Here is a 19038-nt window from a genome sequence, read left to right as displayed (position 1 = left end):
GGAGACGAGCGGCCCCGCAGCCGGGCACCGAGCTTTTACCTGCGCGTGCTTTGGACGAGCATCGCGGGTGACCCGCGGAGCGGAGGTTGCGCTGCTCGTAGCGGACTCTGGAAACGTTCCTTCCAGGGCTTCGCGCTTCCTCCGTAAGGTGTCTGCGTGTCGGAGAGCGCTGCGTTAAGGACCGCGCGGCGCGGCGCTCCTTCCCCCGCTTACGAAGGGATGCGGGCACGGCCGGGCTGATTTCAAAATTCACCTTCATAAGGGAGAAGGAGCGGCGCTGAACGGGTCGGAGTTTCTCTCCGTACTGGGCAGAGCCGCTTAAATGGGTACAAAAAGCCACCACCTGTGACGGGAAAACGTGACTCGCGTTTAACGCGTACTTTGCAATTCGTGCGCAGATGGGAGCGCTGACCAGGTGCGAGGCAGTGGGAATCAACTGTTCGGTTATTGAATAGTTACACAACACCGAAAGACCCTTTCGAGATTCCTGGCCATCAGCACGGGTTACTGGGCTTCACTTTGCACGCGCACGGTTCCGACAAATGCATTCTGAGAGATGCTGCGGTGTCTGCTGAGCGGGACCCAGGGGAGCGCCGGTCAGAGCCCGCAGGCAGTGAGGTGATGCACGGAAACAATGTTTTAGCAAGCGACGCTGTTGTTGCGTGATGTTTAAGGTCTCCATTTCCCCGATCATCCACTAAAAAAAATGGACTTCGTGCGAATTTTCTCCTTGTCACAGCAGCACAGAGAGCCCTTAGGAGAGGCAGCGACAGCCACCTTCAGCTGCCGGCAATAATTGAGGAGGTGAAAGGCAGTGCTTTGTGGTTCGCAGGGCAGCGGAAGCGCACCCACGGCACCGGTGTACGGCCGTGGGTAGGCACAAGAATGTGTTGCTTTGCACACAGTTGGATCACATCCCTTGTAAAAATGGATCAAGTGCGTTTGATGCGTACAGTGAAGAGCTCAGCAGGGAGATCTCAGTGCTGGGTTCGGAAACTTCGCAAAAATTTGCTCTGTTCACTCTTCTTGCAGGCGTGATCCTCATTCCTGTGTCAAGCCTGTGCTTCTTGTTCTGACGTACCGTGGTATTTGGCACACCTGGCCTCTGCTTTACCTGAGGCTTGTCCCAGCCTCGCAGTATTGCTGCAGCAGTGCCAAAAGAGAGAGGAGGAACAGCGGCTGGGCAGTAGAACTGAACAAGGGCAGGCTGCTGTACAAGAGGTTCATACCCTCCTGATGTGCAATGTGGTTATTTCTGCCCATGGAGAAAACCTATCTGTAGGTTTTTACCCTCAGCAAGAGGCATGCTCTGTATTAGTGAAGTGGTCTCCAAATGGTGATTTTGGATGAACTGACTGTCCTGTTGCTGCTAATTTATGAAAATAAAATCTAGGATAATTTTGTCAGACCATCTATGCCGTGGGTGTTGGTAAGTGCTCGTGAAAATCGTTGCTAGCTATTAAACTGGATTGAGATTAAGATGCTCACTGTATCTCCAAATGTGATGAAAATCAAACCCCGCTCCTTTACAATGCCTTTGGGGGAGGGTTCACACACAGAAGTTTGTGCACTAAAACTGATATCCTGACCTAAGTGCTGTTCTAGCTCGCCTTACTATAAATCAGAAGCAGCTCTCTGGTGCACATGAACTCACAGTCAGAGCATTTATTTGTTAGGAGGGTAGATTAACAAAGGCGTGGGCAGAACCCAGGAAAGAGAAAGGGGCCACAGAGCAGAAAAGTGATGGAGCCAGGCACACACAGGATACTGTGTCCCCAAATAGTTCGGCGTCAAATAACAAAAATAGCTATAACTTCATTCCCTTAATGTGCCCATTAGTCTAAGTAAGACCTTTCTTTGGTTCGTGCCTGAACCTGGCTGTTTCTCTGCAACCTGCAATTTAATCCTCTGTGAATGTAATCCCCTAAATGTAATCGTCTGTGAAATTAAAACATAATCAGTTCTCCATTATTAGGGGAAGTGGGGAGCTGCAAAATCGAAAGAAGGAAAACCTGGCTAATGGAAGTGCTTCTGGGCCCCAGCTGGCCCTGGAAGATTCCCAGTCCTTTCCAGAAGCAATGAGCTCTGGCAGGAGAGTCCTCTCAATCAGGCTGGGAGGTGCAGAACTGGTGCAGGCATTGCTACATGCATAGCATGGCTTATTCACGACGTGGGTAACAAACACAGAAATAATGGAGAATAAATCCTGCTTTGTTTCTTTGTTTGTTTTGCTGTAACTGAAACAAAAATAGGTGTTTAAATTAATGTTAATGAAATGATTTGAAGTTAGAGCGTTACGGAGGTACTGCAAGCAGCAATAAAATCACCATGAAATTACAAACATGATTTCATGAAGAATAAGACATCAGCTCTGAAATAGGATTAAAGCAGCAGAAGTATCCAGTTGCAGGAATAAAAGACTTCATCTAGCAAGAATGGTAACACCGCACTCCTTAACGCACGGTGGAGGCAGGCAGGAAAGCACTCTCTCACTTCACTTCCAAAACTAATGAAGAAAAGTACCCACAAACTCCAGGGGAGGGAAAAAAGGATGAAAAACGGGCAGATTCAGACAATTAAGACATTAGTTTTTCTTAAATGACATCAAACCCTATTTCCAGAGCTGGTTGTTCATGTCTGCCTGTTCTCTCCAGTCATGGTTTGGATAGAGGAGCTGGAGGCTGAAGCAGAACTTTCCACTGCTGAGTACATGCAGTCTGCCTTTCAGGTAAGTCTCTCTTTGCTTCTATGAGCTTTCACTATCAGCTTCTTCTGAAAAAGATTTCAGCCAGTGCCACTGCTCACTAGTTCCTTTTCAGTGATTTTCTTCTCACTGTGGCTCAGGGCTGCAAGCTGCTAAATAGGCAAACAAGTAAACAAAAGTCATCTGCTATTTGGAAGCACCCAAACCAGTTTCCTTATAATTTCAAAGGAAAATATCAAGGAGATCTCATGCTTAAAAATATGGGGCTATGGGGCTGATAGGAGGACAGCATCCCCTGTCTAAAGAATTTGCCTAAAGATATTAGATTAGGAGCAGAATGATCACCCTCTGAGCAATCAGAAAATGAATGTGTTGTTTGTAAATGACACACTGAGAAAGACAGCCTTGTCCTAGAGCTGCAAAGTGAGAAAGAGGAGACTCTCATGCTGGACTGACTGCTGCAGTGGTGGCCACGTGCCTGCAATGCACAAGCAGATCAAGGTGCAAAAATACAACCTTTGGAGACAAGCTGGGTACAGTCAGCCTTGGGTAGCTGAGACTTCCCAACACTCCGGAGCAGCCAGCTGACCAAAGGTAAATGCTGTAGCATTTCAGCCCTGCTGCAGTGACATTCGATAAATAAATGCTGTAATAAAATGTCATTTGCTGTGAAATGCTGCATTCCGCCTCGTCACCTCAAGCCAGTGACAGCATAATCCTCAATTCACATCTTGTAAATTTAGAAAAGATGAAAATGTGCAAGTGATCATGCCTAGGATGTTTACACATGCTGTTTGATCCCAAAATACTGGCTTATGTCATTGATGGTTTGTGTCATGCTTCTTTCTAGCTTCAGAAATGGCAAATGTTTGCCATCTGAACTTTGTTAGCCCGCTACTTAAAGAAAATGAAAAGCAAACAAAGAAAAAAATCCCTTCTGTTAGTCTTGGCTTGAAGTAACCAAAACATGCAAATGAATAACCCAGTTTATCTTTCCATGCCTTCACTATTGCTTGTTCCATTTCCTGTCATGACATAACCGCTCTGTTTGCAGTCATCCTCACTTCTGGCTCCTAAGCTTCACAACCCCAGAAACAAAGAGAATTTACAGTGATTGTGTATTTATTTGTGAACCCCAACCCATTTTAATGCATGGGTGATCGCACTGTGGATTTGTTCCTCTCATCCTCAAATGTGCAGACAATAATTAACTGCTAGCAGGCCTGTATTATTAGTGAATATAGTCATAATTAATATACATTAAAAATTACTTCTGTAATTGTATGGGTTTTGTGCATTAGATTAGAAGTAGTTTGAAGCCTTTAAAATAAACTAAATTTTCAAGCCTTAAAATACACAATCTTCACTGTGTTGAGTGCAAATTCAATTGATACACGCAAAAATGGAGACAAAGTCTATTCCTTAATAGTCACCTTCTTCTACATGGAAAAATAGGGATTTTCACAGGAGCAATGAGTACCATCCAGTAGGTACTGACACTCAGCATAATTTATAAAGCAAAGTAGGGCCTTTTAAAAGGTTATATGAAGACAACTAATTTGTAAGTTAAAAATACACTGAAGTAGTTCCACATCAGAACATGGCACATCTCACGTGTCTGTGGCTGCTGTCTGGCCATGCTGACAATATCAGTGCCTGAAATTGGACCTTTACTAACCAAGGAAAATATTTGTCATCGTAAGAGCCCTGAATAAATTGTGCTGCAAGTCATCTTAGTATCCCAACCAAACTAAATTATTTTCTGATGAAAACTGTCTCCATCTCCATGGATAAGAAACATCTGGTGACTGATGGAGTTGTGCCTTGGTGTCCTTAGAGCTGGGCATGCGATGGGCAATGGGAAAAGGTCTGTATCACTGAAGGTAGCAGAGGTAAGAGACCTGTCCCTGTCAGGAAGGCTGGTCTGGACTAAATGACTGACACCCTCTGTCCTGGTCTACGGCAGGTATCTATTTCTGGGACTTCTCACTTGCAAAGGATGCTCTGCAGAGCTGATTTCTGACAGCCCTGGTGCAAGGCCTGGCCGGTGCCAGCCCTGGGGCTGCAGTGCCTCCTGACGGAGCAAGACAGCTCACGGCCTCTCCTCTGCTGACAAATTGCACAGCTGTGGTGTTACATGTCAGCACTTGCGTTGCGGATCTCCAGAGACAAACCGGGAATGTTCTGTATGCCGGGCAGTGGCCTGGAGCCATTGCGTTGAGACAACCTTCTTGAGGGAGCCATGGTGAACAAGATGAGTGGGGAATCCACCTGCAGCCATGTAAAGATAGGCATCCTACTGCAGCAAGGCCAGCTGTACAGCTTAAGGAGGAGACCTCAAAAAATGCACTAAATACTTGCAGTGTTTGATGTGTGGATACTACACTGTCTTCAAACAGCATTGGTTGAAAAGCAAGGTAGGTGGGACTGTATGTCCCTGAAATCTAAGGTGCTCTTTCATCAGCATTTGCGGTGAGTCTGAAGTTGTTTGATGGTATTTATCGTCATCTGGAACATTTCCAGTGGAAAACATGATCTTGCTGACCTGGAATCTAACTCAGCTCCTGCAACCCATATAATCAGAGTAAGAGTCCAGAGAGACATTTGGATTGATACTCAGTACAGAGAAGCAAAGAACTGGAGCTACCTGAAATGAGCTGCTCATCTCCTGAGGTCACCTAAAATTAGCCTTTCATCAAGATATTGATGACTTCTTTCACTGCATTATCACAGCTGTTAACCTATTGCCAGCAAATTCCACTTTAGAAAAGATAAAAGGTCTTTTGAAGTCGCGTCCTCCTGGGCATCTGCAGAATCTCTGTGAGATTATGGAAATACGTTTTGTAGGTGATTAGCATAGGGATGGAAAAATCAAAAAGCAGTCTTGAGAGACAGACAATTATGGTGGAAAAAATAGCCATCATGAACTTTAATTGACAAAGTAATTTACTAAGACTCCCGAAATGGGTGAATAATAACAAATGATTTTTTTCTTTTTTTGGTCTGCATCATACGAGAGAGGATATAGAAAAGAATCAGCAAGGACAACTATTGGGATAAAGGGAAACATTAAGACAAAGAACTCATGGTCACAGATAACAGCTTTACTGCCTCAGAAGATATTTTCAAAAGAAAACTAGTGGAAGACTGCAGATGAGGCTATATGAAGATGGAAGAATAACTTCTTAGAAAACTTCACTCACAGATCTGTCAGTGGTTTGCTGTCAAATTATAATGGCATATTATTTGTGAATCTGTAAGGGTTAAGTCCTGATTGCACTATTCATCTTTTTTTTTTTTTCCTCAGTGTCACAGTAGTATCCTTACCCTCTCCATTTCAAAAGAAAATATTAGAGATTAATTTTTCTTTCTCTTCATGTTGGAACGAGTATTTAAGTGTAAAGCAACTTGCTTCAACTCAAACAATATTCTCCTACTGCTGTGTTTGCTTCCAGCTCACCTTTTGGAAAGACTGCAGCTAAAATGTCTGTCCTTTCCTAGACATGATTACAGGACAGTAAGTTACCTGATGCACATTATGAAAAAGTTTTCTGAACTCATCTTTAAGAAATTTGAGCAGTTCCACACTGTGGAAAAGAGCTATGAAGAACACAGGAAATCCATTTTATTTTGGGGAGTTGGATTCAGTTTTTCCAGGGCTTGTAATGGACGGAGAGGAACAAATTAATGATTATGATGATAACAAAAGTAATAATGTTCTTCAGTATGAAACCAAGCAGACCTCTTCAGTATGAAGAGTTGAGAGACATCTACAAAGCGTGGCTTACATTACATGCCCTATCTGCTTCTGCCTCAACAGCAGGACGACAAGCCAGCCATGGACCCTTCCTAGAAGGCCCAGTGCCCAAAAGATGCATGAGATTTGTAGGCAGCATCAACTAAGGCTGTTCATCTAGCACACGATGCTGCAGATATCTTGTATCCCAGAGAGCTGGTATGAGGCAGAGAGATAAAATCATTGAATATTTTTCCTGGCCTGAGTTTCACTGGAGTCTTCACCAAAGACACATCCAAGTCGGGCAGTCAGCTCCATAGAAGTACTGCCTCACGGGCACAGATCACGGTGCTCAAACTGTCTGTTAAACATTGCTGTCTGATAATAGAGGTTTATTTCCTTCTCCTTGACCGCATTAAGAAATCTCCCATTCTCTTGTTGCAGGCAGGACAAGCCAAAAGCCCTACTTTTGACTGAACTTTGAGTGACTTAAATGTCTTGGACTTGCAGCCATTGACACAAACTGGAAGACAGAGCTTGTTGCATATGTTAAAGTAAGTTGGTATCAAACTCACTAGAAAGCCTCAGCAACCTATGAAAATATCAATAAATTTTACCAAGCAACAAAATCTTCTCTAAAGAGGAAACAGAAATTTTCAGAAACTGAAGGCTCCTTCTCCCTGTCCTCTGGGGCTGAAAGCTTGGAAAACATTGCAATCCCTATGTAGCATCTCCTTAAAAGCTTTTTTTACCTGACAGTTCTTCTGCATTATTAGTGCTACCTGAGTCATCTGAATGATCTCCTGCTTTTTTCACATATAACTTGACTGAGCAAACAGTGATTTGGCTGGTAGTGGTCAACACTCAGGAAGACACATCTTGTGCTGCTGGTTTTCATCCCGGAGCTGCTAATATTCTGGAGAGGGTCTCCTGGGTACCTCGTGGCAAAGCAGTGGCAATCTGTAGGCAGGGAATCTCAAGTCTTCCCAGGCTCAAGATGATTAGCTCTCATCCCCAACACCCCTGCAATGAAGCACTGTGACAGAAATGCTGCCCCAAATGTGGGATTCAGCAAGGGCAGGCAAGGACAGCAAAAGGCCCCGGAGAGAATAGAAAGAGAGACCTCCTTTCTTTGTTTGAGGCACTCAGGTCCAGATTGGATGAGGCCCTGGACAACCTGATCTGGTGGGTGGGCAACCAGCCCATGGCAAGATTGGAACTGGGTGGCCTTTAAGGTCCTTTCCAACCCAACCATTCTGTGACTCTGCGATGCTGTGATTCTATTCTTGGGGGGCATCCACAGAAAGGTATGGCTGCATGACAGCTCATAGTAAATGATATTGTAAATTGCTTAACAGTAACACATTGTTCCACTGAGGTATCTGCTTCATTATTCCAGCTGGTGGTAAGTTTGTGCTCCGAAACACGAGGATTGGTGGCTCTTGACATTTTATCCAAGCTAGTCTGACCACAGATGCTGTTCTAAGTGCTCCATCCTCGTTTTCAAAGTATTTTTAAATTGTCTTGATATCATCCTACAACTGTAAGTGCCACAGGCTAAATGTAAGTTTTTCTTTGGTTTGTATTAGCAGCTCATAACCCACTCCTGAAAAGAGCCCTGCAGCATACACAGCCTTTCATGCTTTCCTCCCTTGGAGCCATCTCCTTACAATATCTGGCCCTTGTTCTGGATACGGCCCTGAGCGACTTCCCTTGAGCCATTCAAGACATTTGTGGCAAATCTGAGTATTGAAAGCAGCTCTCCCAAGGGCTCATCCAAAGCTTATTTAAGTCAACAGAAGTCTTTCCAATTGATTTCAATTAACTTTTGAGCAGGTTCCGAGTCTCGGGGCACTGCCTTTGCTGTGACAGCATGCTTTTTATACCGCTCATTTTATACACCTATCAGATTTCTTCCAACAATTCTTTCCAAATTAAATTGCCTTAGGGTGTAAGGGAACATTTCAGAGAGATGAGGGACTGTAAGCTATCACATACTCATTGAAAATCAATGCGGCTTGGATACCTCACAGAAATCTGTGACATTTGAAATTTTCCCTTTAATCAATCCAGCCCTTTCTGTGCAGCCTTTCCCCATTTTCTCTCTGCTCTGTGGATCGTTTTTTCAGTAATGCAGAATGGGAAGACGAGAGGAGATCCTGGCACAGGTGGACATTAGGCATCTCCAAGAGTCCAGTGCAAAAGAAATATATCTCAAAGACTGTGATCCAAAAAAGGGTGTATTAAAAATGGATGAAATTGAGTATTAGTTTAGTTGAGATCTCCTCCTCCATTTTTATTCTCTGATTTCAGTAGTACATAAAAAAACTGGAGTGCTGCCATGACAAACTAGGCCTATCATTTTCAAGTGCCTTTAATATGGGTTAAAACATTTAATCAACATGTATTAATTTGTTTTAGTGTTCTTTGGGGAGTCCCAGGGTGACTTTAGCACAGAGCTCCTTCTAGCTGCTTTAACAAAGAAGAAAAAGTGGAAGGACATCCACAGTGATTTATTTTCTCTGGATGATCAGTGGGGAAATTGGATACGCATGACACACATTCATTTAGTCCTCACTTCCCTTTGATGATTAGGGCTGAATTTTCATTCTGGTGTATGGGGATTTGTGTGTGTCACTCCAAACAACAAGTGTCATACATGTAAGTCCAAACGTAACTTTCCAAGAGTGAAATTCAGAGATACAAATCTCGTGTAAGTAGTAAAAATAAAATATTGCAATAGCAAGCAAGAAATATTTGTGGTACAAAATTGAAGCCTCAGCCTCGTAGAGGCTCAGTTGAGTTTGCAATTAAGATGTTTGCCCCAGATTTTATATAAAGTGTATACATTGGAAAGATGTGCAGGCATCAATTAAGTCAGTAATAATTGAGCAGCCCTTTCAAAACATCTGTTAGTCAGTCCTTTGTACACAATCATGGATAACCACCATAAGGAGGTGTGACCAATTCTTTTATTGTGCCAGCATTGCAGCCTCGGCAGAGAGAGGCTGAAGAAGGATAGCTGTATCTTGAACAAATCCCAGTGAACTGCTTGGTCTGTGTAGCCAAGCTGTGGAATTTCATTTGTTTTTAATGATCATTTGTTTATTAATGTAACCTTTTTACAGACCATAGAATCAGACTAAAATGTGAGCAACTGTTTTTCAGAAAAAGCCCCTTTCTTATTACAAGACGACCTGACATTCACTAGAAGAAAGACATTCCCCAAGTAAAGGCCAATGGAAGGATGAAATAATACTCTATAATGGATTATGAAGCTTTGTAATTGCTGCTGGCAACCCCGGCAGTGATTTGAAAGGCTCTACTATGGCATAATATTTTCCAGTTTTCATGTCTCCCAATGTTAAATGATACAAGTAATAAAGCTCTCCATTCCCTTCCCCTGTAAGACTATTCCATACATCACATTGTGAACAAGTTTTATTTTTGGACTGTGATGAACATCTCACAGGACCGGGCCGGTGGCGAGGCCCGGAGCACGTGGTAGTGATGGCATCACATGGAGCAAGGAATAACTGCCTTCCATCACACAGCACTGAGAGTGCTACGGAAATGAGCACAGAATTAAAAGCAAAGCAGTGCCATCGGAGCAAACCCAGTGTAACCTTGGCTAAATAATTGCATCGCACCCAAATGCTAAACAGCTAGTGGGTCTGTTTTGAAAATAATCGTCTGCCACCCCCTTGCACAGGTCTCAGCAGCAGAGCAGGGATTCAGCCCCAAGGAATTAGATAGGAGTGGTCACATCCATATGCACGCATTGGGAGAATGGGACAGGCTGACCTTGGATGCACTGTGCTGTACTGAGCAAAGGCGGATGGTAGCAGCGAGCATCTGAGGCTCTGCTTCCAGGAGGCAGCAGCTCCACAGCTGCTTCTGCTTTGTTTGCAGAGAACCGTCCTTGATCCAGCTCAGGAAAGGTGCCAGTACGCTCAGCATCTGAAACGCATCAGTCATCTAGGTACGTACATTTTACATGTAAATCTGGGAAAAGATTAAAAGAAATTGAGATTAAGTATTTTTTATTCAAGGTTTATGTCTGTCCACTTAAGAAAACAAGCTACTAAGCTGGAACAACACTATGGCTCTGGTTCAGCTGGGCAGCTTTGAACAGAGTGCTTGAGGGAAGCGAGAGAAGAACAACGGTTTTAATAGGCAGAAGGAGTGGTACAGAAAACAGTCTCTGCTGCTATGCCTCAGCAGAGAGCTCAGATTTCCTCATTTCAGGCATTGGTGTCCCAAAACCTTTGCAGTGGAATCTCCAGAGAACCTCTGTGCCAGCAGCACTGCAATGCACCGAGAAAACATAAGTCCGATAATCCTCACACCAAATTTCCATGCTGGAGCATTTAATAGTGTAATTTCCAGCACACATGGGTAAAGCCCTGCTGGAAGGATAATACAAAACAAAACCATTCCCGCTGGACAGGCTGCTCCTGCTCTGGTTCCACATAATAGATTGCATAATATGTTTGCGGAAGTTGTTTTTTTCAGCATCTTCACTGGACATTCCAGAAGAATTTCAGTGCAAACCGTATTACCAACAACACCCTGCGCACAAAGGCAAGAGGTGGGCAGGCCCACAAACCCATGACGAACACAGTCTGAGTCTGAAAAGTATTTCAGAACATCTGTGACGGTATTTTTCATGAGGACTGTTGCTGGTGTTGTTACAAGGATGTTGATCTTGGTGGAAAGCCTGAAACAACCAGAACACCCATGTTCCAAATCTGTGAGTCAGCTCAGATACACATCAGCAAGGATCCCATCAGTGAACGTGATTTATGGACCATGGATACTGATGACGTCTTACCGTGGAGAGCTGTTAACCCCCACAAGTTTTATCTGGCTTAAAAGTACTTTCAGATAGAGCTGATCTGTTAGGTCATGGAGTATATAACAAAATTTGGAAACAGTTTAGCCTTTTGGTGGACTAGTTATCAATAAGTCCTACACAACTTTCCCTTTGATTTCATACTGTCTTTCTCAGCAAAGTCTACAATTAGGAGGATAGGACAGACATTTTGTATAGATTATGGCACTAGTGGGGGTGAAAGCACTTGGCCTCCATCCCATTGCATGCCCAAAGCCTCTGATAATCCTTCAGAAATACACTGCCTCTTGAATCCTGCTGCTTCATCAGGGACTATGTCTGCTTTCCAGAAGTTTTTCACATCATTCAGTAGCTGAAATCAGAGCAGGCAGAGGACTGATAAATCAACCTTATCAGCAAAACTCAAAGCCTGTTTGATGGCAGATTTCTGATTTTTTAGTGCAATTAATTTCTCTCTTTGGAGACCCTTCCCCAGTATCTACAACTGAAATCGATGTGTGATTGGTAAAACATTTCCACAACTTTTTTCCTTACAGATAAGTAATTGCAAGCTGTTGATCAAACCTGCAGAAGATACAGAATTGACGTCATGAATAGAAATTGTTATTGAAGTTCTCACACCCGTGAGGACGTAAACTGAAGAACGATAGCAAAGCATCCTGCAGAATTGAACTCAGAACTGACTGCTTGTAAGATATACTGCAGTTTCTTATGAAAGCCAATCGCTGCCCTTCATACGTCAGTCTGACTGAAAGATGAGATGAGCTGAGGGATCAGAGTGAATCCAGCGCTACAAAGGGCTTTGGGAAGAAGTATGTTGTAGTGATCTCCGACCCAACTCGCACTTACATGTCATTTCTGAATGGGCACTTGAAAAATTCTTTGCCAATTCTGTTCTCAAGAGAGAGCTGCAATTTCCCTGAGTCCCCAGACCGAAAGGGAAAAATAGTTATTTCAAAGACCTTTGAGAAACAAACAAAAAGAAAAATAAGGGCAGGTTTGTTATTTGTGTAAATACGTCATCCAAATGGTTTTAAGAAAGATAATTCATGTTAATTTGAGAATTCAATTAATTTATCATGTCAGTGCTGGTACTACTCCAACAAAACCAGCTCCAGCACAGCAGTACAGACAGTAGAATTAATTGACTGTGTATCCCAGAGAGTTCCACTTCTCTGTCACAGTTCATCGTTTCGGCTTTTGTACCCTTATCCAGACACAGTGCCACTCTTCTTGGCAGCAAAGTGACCTGAAAGCAGCTGTTGGCATTATAGCCACCTGTGACAATTTCCAATAAATTTCCTAATTAAATAAGCCCCTTTCCAGTAATTCTTTGATGTCATCTAATTTTCTGCCATTTGGTAAAGTCGGAGAGACAGAAGTCTCAAAGTAATCTGAATTTTATGGTTCCCAACTTCTGTTCCCTATAAGGAGCAAACTGATTTCTGTTTCGGTCTTTGAAGGATTATTAAGACAGAGGAACCATTATAACAACAATGAAGGGACTGTTTGATTTTCATACAACTCGTAAGTCCGTCCCTCCTGCTGAAACCAAGATCTCTTGTGCTGTGGTGTATGCTGAGAACTGAACAAAAGCTGCTGAATCTCAAAGACTCATTAACACTTCAAGAACAAGAAGAAAAGAAAGAAAAAAAAAAAGAAGGAAAAACTGGGAAAACATTTACATTAGTCCCTGCCACCCCTATCCCAATGCCTTCCTCTCACACTCAGTTTATGTGCAGACCACTCACTTTCTCTAACTAAAGTCTACTCCATAATGGGGACGACTCGGTAAAGTCATACAGAGACACCTAAGGGTTTCTTAAGCTAAATCCCAGCAGGAGGGACTGAAGCTGTGTCTGTTCTGCATTAATGTGGAGGACCAAGGCTCCCCAGTAGCATATTTACCATTCTTTATCCTGCAGTCCTACAGGTGCCCATGATGGCACTTTGGGCCAGGAGTGAGGGTTGGGTGTAGCACACACCCAACAGTTATCTTTTTCCAGACATCCTACGGCTGCTCAGTTGTCAGATGTGTTTTATTCGCTTTAACCTGAGTGAGAACATCTCCTTCTTCCTCACTGCTGGTCAGCTACATTAAATCTCATTCCATCACACACTCCACTAGCTCAGTGCCATCTCTTCCAAAGATGTTAATGCAAGCCTCATATTCTATAGCGTGTATCAGCTCTCTATGATGGAGTCATTTCTTGTGTGAAAACTACAGATTTCAACGAAAGAGGATTTCCTGGTCTTCCTGTGTTCACACAGCTGCTTTGCAGCATGGTTTGCATGTACTTATAAAGGCCAAAATGGAAGCAGTAAACAAAAAGAACCTACAGCCTTCTATTTAAAAGCAAACAAAGCCCTACCATTTCCGTACTCTTTTATTTTTAATAAAGTTGACTCATATTTTGTAACATGACTGGCAAAACTGCTAGAGGCCCTTCCCTATGCAGCAGCACGAGCACACATACATCCCCATGGTGGCTGCCCACCGCAGTCAGTCAGTCTTAGGTTCATGCTGAAGATGTAGATGTTTACAGAGAGCTTCCCAAGGATTCTGTGAGTGCTCACAGAGACCTTTACCAACCACTGCAGGCTGTCACATAAAGTCTTTTGTATCTGTGCACTTAATCCAAGGCCCAATAAACTCAGTAATTCAGAGCTGGAATTCCCATGAATCTCAGAAGACTTTGGATCAAGTTACTAATGCTACCTTTGTTTATAGGGGTTTATAGGAGTCCATATCTGTTTGCCTGCTGCTACTTACACCGCTGTCATATGTTTTTATTTCAGGCGAGGGGCAAAATGGAATGAGCTAAGAGAAATTCACTTGACTTTCTATTTCTGTTTCATCAAAGCTTCCATCTGTCTCGGTGATGTCTAAATGTGTCTTCACTGAACATTTCCAGACCTGTGCTCAATTCATCTGATTCCAAGTGTCTTCCTTCGGCCACTTTCGGTGCAGATCAGCCAGCATCCCATTTATGTTTTGAAAAACTACCCTAAACCCTTAACTTTAGGCCTAAAGAAACTATCCTTTGAACGCTAACTCCACATGCAAAGGAAGTTCTTAATATTACTGTAAATGGATCCCTTCTCTTCACATGGCATCTCAGACCTGTGGGTGCATGGCATTTACCCCAGGAAATGCAGGCAGAGCCATTGCAACTCAGCAGTGAAGGTCACAGACCTGCTCTCCAGCCCTTGACCTTGTCTGACTGTGCGACATTGCTAAGGGACCAGAGAAGTGGAGAGCGGGGGGAAGGGTCAGCAGACATTGGAGACAGATGTCCCAATTCATCACCCACCAGAAATAAATTAAAAAAAAAAAAAAAGACTGCTCCAAGTGTTATACACGCAGTGGTGATTGTAAATTCCACAACTGTGGAGGGCTGCCAAGCCATTATACACATACCAATACTGCAGTCTCTGTGCATAACTCCAGAAAGGTGAAGTCAGGAGAAGCTGCAGAGCATAAAGCACGTTTAGCTCTCAGGAAATTGGTTTGTAAAATGATTATCCAAGGCCTGGTGGAACGAAAAGCATGTAGAAATTAGGAACTGATGGGATACTTCGGCTTATACATCAACAATGCATTTGTGCAATGCATAATTCAGTTATCCATGGATGTGATTGCTGATATTACAGTTATTTATCGTCTTCTAACACTATTTTTGTTTTGGTTTTACTCTTGACAGTTTCCCAGTTTGAGCTGTCAGGCTATGTGTCCTGCTAAATACAGTACTCTCGTCAGAAGGCAGAGTTGCCTCAGGAGCCAGCAATGCTCTGTGACGCTGCTGGAAGGAAAGAAGGGTGTGCAGAGCAGGAGGGGCTTTCCCTGGATCATCTTCCTAGGTTTCACTGCAATGAGAAAGAAGGATCTACCTTGGGTTTTTGTAAATTCACAAAGAGTGAGTTGCATTGGTAGCGCTGTTGGTAGCACCACTGAATGCTCCGGATGGTTTTCCAAGCACAACTTCCCCACGGATGGAGACAACAACAGCCATCAAATTGCTGAATGTCACAAACAAGCACAGGGAAATCTTGGTTGCAGCCTTTGTGCAGCCCTTCAGCTCTCTTTCCACACAGGCCAACATCTATGCACAACACAACACAACAAAGACTTATTAATACAACCTCCACAATCAGCCAGTGTGTATCAGCCCACATGCGGAGCTCAGGGCTCCATTCAGGGATTCCTGAGGAGCACATGGTACAGAAAAAGTGCAAATTCATGCGTCACTGGTCCGAAATTGCCATCCACTGAGCAGCCCTCTTCTTTTATTGTCAGGTGACCTTGAAAGGATTGGATAGAAGGAGCATGTTCTGTGTAAGAAGATGCACTATCAAACACAGCTGATAATCTAGGTGTCCTTATCTGTCAGTTCCCAGAAGGATCCTGGATTGCCCTGCTAGGAACTGGTGGAACATCAGGACAACGCACCCTGCTGCTGCCCCAGACCCCACGGGCTCCCATAGCACAGCCACTTCTCTTCAACTCCTCTGTGGCTGAGATAGAAGAACACCCTGGAAGTCCTGGGAACCTCCTCTCCAGCTCTGTCACACCAGCTGTTCCCATCCATGCTTTGCCCTGTTTCACTGCACATTCCAGCAATGAGTCCAAGCTGCCTCGCTCAGCAGCTCAGAAACAGGAGGAATTTGACAAGGAGGCAGAAGCACACAGTGCTGGGTATCACAAGCCAGCCCCCATTCTGACAGGAACATTTCTCTCACTGCTTGAAGAACAGCCCTGCATCCAGAGAGCATCCCAGATCCTGAGGAAGGAGGAGGAGGAGTAACAAAACAGAAAGTAAGCAGTCTCCCTTTTCCTTTGCTTATATTCCAGCTACACACTAGGCCATTACTTCAAGAAAACGAAGCCCTCTTCCATCCAGTTTGCATTTTTCCCCATCTTTTTATTCACATAGGACACTGAGGATATATGTACATGAAGTACCTTAAGCACCTGATCTAAGTGTGATTCTCTTACATTTCTTAGGCAGTAGACAGAGATAGGTGGGTATCTGCCCCAAAGGGAACTACTAAGGGCCATCAGTGGTTGGGGTGACTCACAGCCAATCTCTGTACAAGAAAAAAGCACAGCTGTGTCAGTTGATGCAAGGTCAGCTCTGCCGCCTGCAGCAAGGCCCACACGAAACCCCAGGGCCCAACAGCACTGGAGCACATAAAAAAAGTAGACAAAAGGTTATCATGCATAAAGCAAAAGGGTTTGGAGAAATAGCATTTTCTTGAAAACAGCTGCAGGCATAACAGTGGTTTGTTTTCAAGGTAAATAACCAACACTGAGAACCATCAGGCACCTCAGGCATCCTAGAACTTAACCAGGGGTAAATCAACATTAATGTTGCAAGCAGGTAGCAGTAGAAAACAAAACTGGCTCTCCTAATCTGTCTTAGTCCCTGTGTTCATCAGCATTTTACTCTTTTTTTTTTTTAAATAAGAAACATGGAGCTGCTTTGGATAGAGGCAGTTTCAGTGTCCCAAGCTCCAGCAGCGCTTGCACCCAACCTCTGGTGGTATCAGTAGCAATTACACACTGTGCTTTGATTCAAATGCATGCTCTGCCTGTATCATCTATCACTAGAGAAATTATTTCAAGTGTACAGGCAAAAAGATCTGGGTGTTCTTATCAGGAATGCCGCTGGTGCCTCTCAGGGAGAGAGCAGAAGCATCCTTTGTGTCTAACAAGGAATGAATGCAGGCTCTGGAAATAAAATCCCTGTCACAGTTTAAGATTATCTTCCCCTAGGAAAATAATAAGAAATAATATCCAAAGACTCTGAGCTTGTAAAATCAGATCTCGATTAAGAGTCAGTGGAAGAAAAAAGTTGCTTTGGCTTTAGGTTGTGTTTTTTATACATAAATGTATTCATGCATTTTTCTAGAACGGCACAATTCAACCTATCAAGAACATTGTAGCAGGTCTTAGAGCGCTTCGTGTATTTTTAACTGAAATGGTCATTTATTCCATCTTTCCCCTATTTTTTCCCCCACAAAACTATATTTTGTATTTCTCTGCTTGCTCAGGGTCCTCGTGACCAACAGAATCATCTCTGGAATTCAGAGAACCTCGTAACAAAAGCTTTGATTCTGCCCTCCATTTTAGTAACAGAGCAAATACCATCTGTGTTATTTAGTCCCGTTTGACTCCACCTGCTGCCCAAAGCTACAAACTGCACCTGAACCAATCACTTAAGTGACTGCCTTTTGCTATGGCTGTGCCACATCCTCACACACAGCAAGCAGCAAAGCATCATCGGGGGGAAACAGCCGAAAGAACTTCTCTTTTCACCACTCCTGACATTAACTATGGACAAAGCCCATGCTGGGAAATCCCAAATCCTGCTCTGGGATGCATGCTGGTACCTTAACAGACAGCTCTTCCTCCGTTACACAAGGACTTACCTTAGAACACCCAGGTGATGCTGTTTTTCATGCAGCTCCCTGGAAGTTTAGCAGCCACTTGGGTTTAAACAAAAAGTAGCCACCATTCTCAAACTTATCCTGAAATGATCCTGGAAGTCTCGATAAACCTGCAGGCAGCAGTTCTAAAGCTTGGTCTCTAGCGTGTAAGCATTCAGCCATTGCCTCAATTTCTTATCTAGTCTTAACCTGCAAGCATCAACCCAGTACCTTTTCTTTCTTTCCTTTAGCTTGCTAGTTACCTGTCTTCCCACTGCTCAGTAACAGCCTTGGCTGTTAGACTCAATGCAGATGAACATTTCTAACATAGCTGAAACTACTGTGGTTATTCAGTTGCATTTAGTCTCTGACACTGAGCGGTGTAGAGATCCTGCTCTACTAATCCACTTCCCATTTAATGAGATTTTAATTTGATAAACTTGATGATCAGATTGATTTAGGCTGACGCTTTTAAAACAGGCAGTGAATGTAATTGCTGTGCTTATCAACTGCCTATCTCCCCAAATTCAAACTAACGACAGTCAAGCTGCTATGTTGGCACCAAGTCTAATGGCAGAGAACAGCCTGCTACTACCCCAGGCACATTCTGCATCTGATGGTCACAGGCTATAGGCACTTAAGGTGCAGATAAATACAATGAACAAAACTGCACGAAACCACTAACTGCAGCCATGAAGGGTATTTCTGGATTTTGAGCAGACTTACTTTACCTGTGAGTAATTTTAGGAATGCTTTGCTCTATAACCAATTTAAATGCAAAGTAAGACTTCAAATTCTTCGAGGTTACCACATACAAGTCTACTTACTGGTTAAGGATTTTGAGGGAGACTGGATACAAGTTACTTGGGATGCAAGAATTTGTTTCAAGTTTTGCACCCCATTCCTTTTCCAGAGAGAGGTATCTACTGTATAGCTACTGACTCCAGAGCAAAGCTGCCCATAGTTCCCGTGTCAGGTACGACATACTCAATCGTCTGGCTTCTAAGATTTATTGCCAGTGGTAATTTCCTTCTGGATTATCACTCCCCAGGGAAGTTACTCCATACAACTTCACTTTTCTGCTCTGACCTTGCTTTGTACCGTTAAGTGCATGCATTCCCTGGCTCAGGAAATTGCATTCAATTCACACCTCCTTCTCCTGCACTTCACATAAAGCAGTGTCAACTGGTTCTCAGTGGGCAGCAGGGGTGCTAAGCAGCTGGTGGAAACCTACCAGATCACTTGCTTCTTGTTTCACTGAAGTGCTCTACAGATCAAATGCAGTATGTTAAGTTCACTGCTTCTCATTGTAAA

At 43.5% G+C, this 19038-nt stretch overlaps 1 protein-coding gene and 1 long non-coding RNA gene across 8 annotated transcripts in view; one reads left to right on the top strand and one right to left on the bottom strand.

Moving 5' to 3' along the window:
* RBM20 (RNA binding motif protein 20) overlaps positions 1-1428 on the bottom strand; it is a 94805-nt gene extending 93377 nt beyond the window's left edge. For 3 of the 4 annotated variants that reach the window (XM_019617811.2, XM_019617812.2, XM_019617813.2), the window contains exons 1-2: positions 254-1428; positions 40-152 (exon numbers count right to left, since the gene is read on the bottom strand). In XM_019617811.2, the coding sequence (XP_019473356.1) occupies positions 40-152; positions 254-259 (119 nt within the window). In that variant the 5' untranslated portion in view covers positions 260-1428. Of the gene's footprint in view, positions 1-39 lie in introns of all 4 variants that reach the window. The other variant, XM_010714695.3, reaches the window with a different exon arrangement.
* Positions 1429-1435: 7 nt separating this feature from the next.
* On the top strand, positions 1436-14630 carry LOC104912007. 4 transcript variants are annotated; one of them, XR_004160541.1, is made up of 4 exons: positions 1436-2728; positions 6885-7747; positions 10353-10422; positions 11832-14630. It is a non-coding gene; the product is annotated as an uncharacterized LOC104912007 (long non-coding RNA). The 4 variants fall into 4 exon arrangements; XR_004160543.1 differs by having other exon boundaries at positions 4671-6994; XR_004160540.1 differs by having other exon boundaries at positions 4671-7747.
* Positions 14631-19038: the final 4408 nt, after the last annotated feature.

This window comes from Meleagris gallopavo, chromosome 8 (assembly GCF_000146605.3).
Source record: "Meleagris gallopavo isolate NT-WF06-2002-E0010 breed Aviagen turkey brand Nicholas breeding stock chromosome 8, Turkey_5.1, whole genome shotgun sequence".
In the NCBI taxonomy this organism is placed as follows: Eukaryota; Metazoa; Chordata; class Aves; order Galliformes; family Phasianidae; genus Meleagris; species Meleagris gallopavo.
The sequence above is the reverse complement of the archived record's forward strand: the minus strand, read 5'-3'. Positions and strand labels throughout refer to the sequence as shown.